The 6,743-nt window shown below is 37.0% G+C and overlaps 1 protein-coding gene across 1 annotated transcript; it reads right to left on the reverse strand.

Annotated features, from left to right (window-relative positions):
* Positions 1 to 384: 384 nt before the first annotated feature.
* On the reverse strand, positions 385 to 6,187 carry rpl5a (ribosomal protein L5a). The gene is made up of 8 exons (XM_037788353.1): positions 6,024 to 6,187; positions 4,149 to 4,218; positions 3,910 to 4,025; positions 3,690 to 3,824; positions 3,376 to 3,578; positions 2,205 to 2,382; positions 854 to 942; positions 385 to 547 (listed from the first exon to the last, which is right to left on the reverse strand). Exons 1-8 carry the CDS (start codon positions 6,024 to 6,026, stop codon positions 445 to 447), a joined length of 897 nt encoding a protein of 298 aa, XP_037644281.1. The 5' UTR covers positions 6,027 to 6,187; the 3' UTR covers positions 385 to 444.
* Between the last annotated feature and the right edge of the window lie 556 nt (positions 6,188 to 6,743).

Consider the following 6,743-nt stretch of genomic DNA (forward strand, 5'->3'; position numbering starts at 1 on the left):
TTTAACCACTTTAAAAATGCATTTCAGAAAAGACATGACCCGTAAAAGCATGTCAAGCTTCTGGTCAATGCTGCTGTTTGACTTTTAAAAAATGTACAAAAAAATGTTTACTTATTGAAGAGACCAGCATGATTTTGCACAATTAAAACTACATACCACTTCACTGTAACTTGTCAAATCTGTTAGGTCTGTTTTTTTGCTACACCATACTGTGAGCCCTTATCATACTTTGAGTCATTCATGTGGATTAAAGATTATCACTGTAAATATTAGTCTTGGGTGTGATTTAAACAATCAAAAGCAAACAAGGCCATATTGATCCTCTAAAAAAAAAAAAGTACATGCATCTCTTTCGAGAAAAAAGTATTGACGGAGAGAGAAAAGTTTGAGTTTGCAATAAATTTATTTGTCTGTGATGTGTGTAGTGTGTCTTCAGCGGAGGCCCTAACCCTCGTCTGCTTCTTGTTCTTGTGCTCGTAAGTAGCTGGCCTTTTTCTGGGCGACGCGGTCCTTCCTCTGTGCCAGAGATAACTTGGCGCGATTCCACCTGCCCGGAAAGAAACACAACGACCGCTCCATTAACATTCAGCACACCAGAGGGGAAGTGTTTGTCCGCTCAGCACTGGGAGCTTCCCAGTATATTCAATACTTTTGAGACAGGGAGCTTGCTTTAAATACAGATTATCCTCAGAGGGTATCGATGTGACGTGGGTATTTTAAGGGTTACGTCGTCACAATTTGGCTCCAAGAACCCAAAAAATTCACTTTTCAATTTTGTCTCGTGTTACAGCATCACTAATAACTGGCTAAGAGAAGGAAAATAAGCATTTAAGATGTGGAAATAAGAACCCACCTCTTCTTCTTGACGTCTTTTGTGGGTTTCTTTTCGTGGACGGGGTTCGCTCTGATGGAGGCGTGCGCTTTTTTGTACATTTCTTCGACCTTAAAAGAACAGAAACGATACACGTGTTAATGCACAGCGTCCAGGGCGTGTCACTCTGTGCTTGATGGTTCATCTCACGCTTCTCTCAGCCCCGTCTTGAAAACGAAAGTAAACATCAGCTAATGCAAATGAAGGACCAACTACATTTTGCTCAGAGTGCTTTGTATCATCATCGAGAAGAAGAGAACCAGCAAACACATTTAGTCAAATCACTGACAAACAAACGCAGGCGTGGTAAGGCTCACGGAAATGTGCACTAAAGATGTGAGTGGATGAGCGGAGACGTGATGTACATGCTGACAGAGGTTTGAAAGTTAAAATAAATTCAGTAACAACTTTTGTTTGTTTTTTTAACATAAAATGTATGACAAACATCTTCGTCAAGGCTCACTTAAACCTGGCAATTAAAGAACTGTGATCAAGATATGCAGAACATTTTATAGTTTCAAAATAAACCTGTGACTGCTCTCTGGTGGACAAAATATGGAACAGAGGCACAGTTTCTAAATGACTTCAAACATATTCTTGGCATTTCTGTACTGCAATTTGTTACTTATTGAGCAAACTATACGCCGATCTATCTGCATTTCTACACGGCTATGTTGAAATACTTGAAATCACAGCATTCTACGGTCTGTTATTTCTTTATAACAGACCGTTGCTATGGATGCAGTTCTGATCTCAGACTCTGGAGGACCATTTTTGTGTCAAATTATTGATTTGTTAAGTAAGTAGCCGTGTAACAAGAAGGATAATGTTCGGCTGGAGATGTTCCGAGACCAGTTTTTTCTTCCATATACCGATTTGGATATATGTGTATATGTATAATGTGTTGGTCGGGCTCTATTTTATACTACTTTGAAGATAAAAACTTTTCATTTAAGCTTGCTGGAAATAATTCTCCTGTTAATGTATTTTGAGATGTCCTGACTACCAGTAACTGAATCAGTCTTTTTTTGTGCATCAAACACAATTTTCAAAAAATGTAAGAATGAATCCATGACTGCCGTTTTCCATTACCTCCCGTCACTGAATACTCTCCCACTTGAAGGCTACTATATCAAGCTAGAAAACAGGATGTGTATTACAGGACTCCAGAAGGATGGTCCAACTACAGAGATTTTGTTTATGATATTGACTTGACATAAACAAATTTTAAATTAAGTCGAGGTTGTGTTAACTACAGCCTGAGCGCTTTACTGCCGTCTCAAAGCATCATGTGTTGTTGTCTATATTCGTGGGTGAAGAGCCGCCATCTTACCATGTCTGGCGTGACTCCGTTCTTGATGAAGCGAGAGAACTGTTTCTTGTAGGCGTCCTCGTCCTCCTCCATGAGGTAGGACATGTAGTCGGCCACGTTCATGCCCATGATGTGTTTCCGGTGCACGTCTGCGTTGAACTCTTTGCTCTCTATGTCGTAGCCGGGGAAACGTTTTAGACTATAAACAAGAAAGAGCAGAGATCAGGTTTAGTGACAGAGTTCGAGACAATTCAGCATTTCTAAACACTTCCAACTCTCAAAGGTTTTGCACTTGTTACCATTTCTTATAAATGTTTCCCCCCCCCCCAAAAGAATTCTGGTTCACAACAGTGATACGACAGATGTTTGCTGTGGTTCGTCTTGCTTCTCTCAGCCCCGTCTTGAAAGGACAGTAAACATCAGCTAATGCAAATGAAGGACCAACTACATTTTGCTCAGTTTGCTTTGTATCATCATCAAGAAGCAGAGAACCACAAGCTGGACTAGTTTGGATGACTGGGATCCAGTCATCGACCCAAAATTATGATCGGCCTTTTAATGTCTGAAAAGAAAACTAATGTCGTCTTTCTCAAAAGTTAGTTTTATTAGTGTGGGGGCCGCCGGTGAGCGTCCGTCAGCCTATTTTTTACGGCTCTAGTCTGCCCGCGTTGGAGGTTTTTCGGCATGTTCAGTATGTTGAATTGGCGGCGGAGCTCGTTGGTGACCGAAATTACTCTAATTTGGCGGTTCAGTTTAATCGTATCAGTGCACGAGAAGAGGAACGGAAGTGAGGAAAGCAAGCCAACGAGTAAAGTCAAGAGGAAAAACACAGAAGGCTCTCTCATTTTTCATCTTCATCTCATCTGATCATTCTAATACACAGATATTTTCACAACGATATGACCATCTGGAATGAAGCTAAGTGGTGAGTTAGGGTAATGTGAAAACGGTCGCTTTGTTTCATGTACATATCGTAACAACGGCTTGTAGGGAGAGTTATTTCATCTAATGCAGACGCAGAACATCCGTGCCAACTGTCTTTGCGCTGTGTTCGAGTGCAACTTGTCGGCCAAAACAAAGGCGACGCAACAGTTCCTCACTTGAAACCCCATCTAGTGCAGAGGTGAAATTGCAAAAATAACCTAAAATAAGATGATGAATAACCAGTGGGTGCTATTATCATCACACTGACCTGTGAGGAATGGCCAGCCCTCCGTCGACCGCCCCCTTCAGCGCTCCAAACACCTTGTTCCCTGTGGTGGTCCTGGCCAGTCCTGCATCCAGGTAGCAGGTGAAGGCGCCCGGCTGTCCGTCAACGCTCTCTACGTTGAACTCATCTCCCGTCACCTCCACCTGGCCCTCGTAGACCTGGTCCATGCCGAACTTGTGCAGCAGCTAAAGGAGGAGGAGGATACAAAAAGAGGATGTAAGAAAAACACTTGACAAATCTGCTCCGGCAGCAGATCTGAATTTGCTATGTCAGCACAAATCTCAGTGTTCTCTTACCCGGCGAGCAAGCAGCAGCCCGGTGCAGTAGGCCGCTGCGTAGTTAGTAAGGCCTACGGTGATGCCATATTTGGGCAGCTCGTGAGAGTAAGCAGCACTCACTATCTGGTCTCCTTCGATCTTTGCATAAGCAATCTGGACGAGACAGACGAGAGAAAGGTGAGTCAGGTCATTTTCTTTATTATACGAGGACGTGAGTTTCAGCCTCTCAGTCACTGACCTGGCAGCAGATGTCCCTGTTGGAGAACCGGACGATCATTCGGTACTTGGGTGTGTTGTACTTGTTCTTGTCCTGCACAACCAGGCGCTTGCGAGCAAAGAAGTCAGTTTTCCCCTCTGTAGAGATAAACAGAGCCAATAGTTACTGAAGCTGTTTTAATACATTTATAAAAGGAGCTTTATGATGCATAATCACAATAAAGGCTGTGAAGCTGGTGTGTGTAGAGAATACCGTCTTACCTCTCCTTCTCCTGAACTTGACTTCATATCTCTTGAAGTAGGACTTGTTCTTGATCACTTTGACGAAACCCTGAGAAGAAAAGCAGAGTCAAAATGTTACCATAGCAACACTATATATATATATATATATATATATATATATATATATATAACATTTTATACACTGCAATATGTTTAATTTGGGGGAAGGTCCTTTGTTGTGTGTATGTGTTAAATGTATAAAATCAAAAATATATATTTAAATAAATAAATAAAAGAGTAAGAGTAAAAATGACTAATCTATTGTGAGGAATGTGGGCTGTACTTTGTTTTATGTTTGTGACAATATTCTTAATTTAATTTGTTATAGATATATATATATATATATATATATATATATATATATATATATATATATATATATATATATATATATGAGAGTATTTTCTAATCAATCTCATTATCGCAAAAGTTTATATTCATTAATGAGAGTTGTTTGAATGTTTTCAAGAAAGAAATGGAACTATGTAAGACATTAACTTTTGCACTGTTACTATTTATTATAAATGTTTTTTCCCCCCAAAAGAATTCTGGTTCACAACAGTGATACGACAGATGTTTGCTGTGGTTCGTCTTGCTTCTCTCAGCCCCGTCTTGAAAGGACAGTAAACATCAGCTAATGCAAATGAAGGACCAACTACATTTTGCTCAGTTTGCTTTGTATCATCATCAAGAAGCAGAGAACCACAAGCTGCACCAGTGTGGATGACTGGAATCCAGTCATCGACCCAAAATTACGATTGGCTTTTAATGTCTGAAAAGAAAACTAATATCCTCTTTCTCAAAAGTTTGTTTTATTAGTCTGCCCGCATTCGAGGTTTTTCGGCATATTCAGTATGTTGAATTTGCGGCGGAGCTCGTTGGTGACAGAAATTACTGTAATTTGGCGGTTCAGTTTAATCGAATCAGTGCACGAGAAGAGGAACGGAAAATATATATATATTAAAAATATTAATATGAAATATCAAAATTATTATTTAAATATATTTAAATAAATAATATATTTACATAATAATGTTAAGACATTAACTTCAACAAAAAGGCTGGTAAAACGGTGAGATTGTGCTCTCATTTTAATGTTTTTACTTAAGCAACTATTAATTATTTATTTGAATTTATATTATATATAACATATATATATTATATATATAAATAAATATATATATATAATAAATATATATATTATATATATATAATAAATATATTATAAATATAATAAATATATATATTATATATAATAAATATAATAAATATAATAAATATATATATATATAAAATATAAAATAATATATATATATATATAATATTATTTTTTTAATTTATTATTTATTTAAATGAACCCCTTGCATGTTTTATTCTACTTAATTTTATTCAATTATTGTTTTGATTCATCCCTTCATTTCCTTTACATGTTATGTTTCCCTATGTATCAGCTTAATTGTTTGTTGTATTGTTCACAGCTTTTAAATAAAGTATTAAAAAGCTAGCATGCTACCATGCTAAAGCTAAAACCGGAAGAGAAGCATGCAAACTTTGTACAACCAAACATGTCATGTGTTTTAAGCTTCACTGTGTTGACATTGATATTAAAGTACTTTATATATAAGTTATTAGAAGCTGGTGTGAGTCTTCTGTAGGAGATCTGAGGTGTTTCATCAGCCATGGAGGCGCCACGCTGGAGCTCCTCAGCTCAGCGGCCTCGGAGCGACCGATCAGCCGCAAACATCCACCAACATCTGACCCTCTAACTACTAGAAACATCTTTCTACCACCAGAACACATCTCTACACATCCACAGTGTCTGCTCTGGATGTATATTTAATATGTTTATCTCACCATTTTGGGTGGATTCCGCTCTTCTTCTTCCTCCTTCTGGACTCAGATGCGTCTCTGTGGAGCGGAAGGCTGAGTTGGCAGTTTATGATCAGCGGTGGTGCGGTGTAGTGAGCCGACTGGTGCGGTGTACTGATCCGACAGCGCCCCCTGCTGCCCCGGAGGACTACACGCAGGAACCGACAGGGGGCAGCAGACACACAGACACAGCAGGGGTTCACTCTTCTTCTGCAACACTGATTTATTTATTTATTTATTTAAACATATATTTATTTAAACATACATTTATTTAAACATACATTTATTCAAACATACATTTATTCAAACATTTATTTATTTAAACATATATTTATTTAAACATACATTTATTTAAACATACATTTATTCAAACATACATTTATTCAAACATTTATTTATTTAAACATATATTTATTTAAACATACATTTATTTAAACATACATTTATTCAAACATACATTTATTCAAACATTTATTTATTTAAACATATATTTATTTAAACATACATTTATTTAAACATACATTTATTCAAACATACATTTATTCAAACATTTATTTATTTAAACATACATCTATTTAAACATACATTTATTTATTTAAACATACATTTATTTAAACATACATTTATTTAAACGTACATTTATTTATTTATTTAAACATACATGTATTCAAACATTTATTTATTTATTTAAACATACATTTATTT

This window comes from Sebastes umbrosus, chromosome 12, assembly GCF_015220745.1.
Source record: "Sebastes umbrosus isolate fSebUmb1 chromosome 12, fSebUmb1.pri, whole genome shotgun sequence".
NCBI classification, from domain to species: Eukaryota; Metazoa; Chordata; class Actinopteri; order Perciformes; family Sebastidae; genus Sebastes; species Sebastes umbrosus.

Excerpts from the sequence above, each read along its gene's own strand:
- rpl5a (XM_037788353.1), bottom strand. Across the intron at positions 2,383-3,375 it reads GGGCTGGCCATTCCTCACAG|TCTAAAACGTTTCCCCGGCT; the intron begins GTCAGTGTGATG and ends TCTTGTTTATAG. Across the intron at positions 548-853 it reads AAAGACGTCAAGAAGAAGAG|GTGGAATCGCGCCAAGTTAT; the intron begins GTGGGTTCTTAT and ends CTTTCCGGGCAG.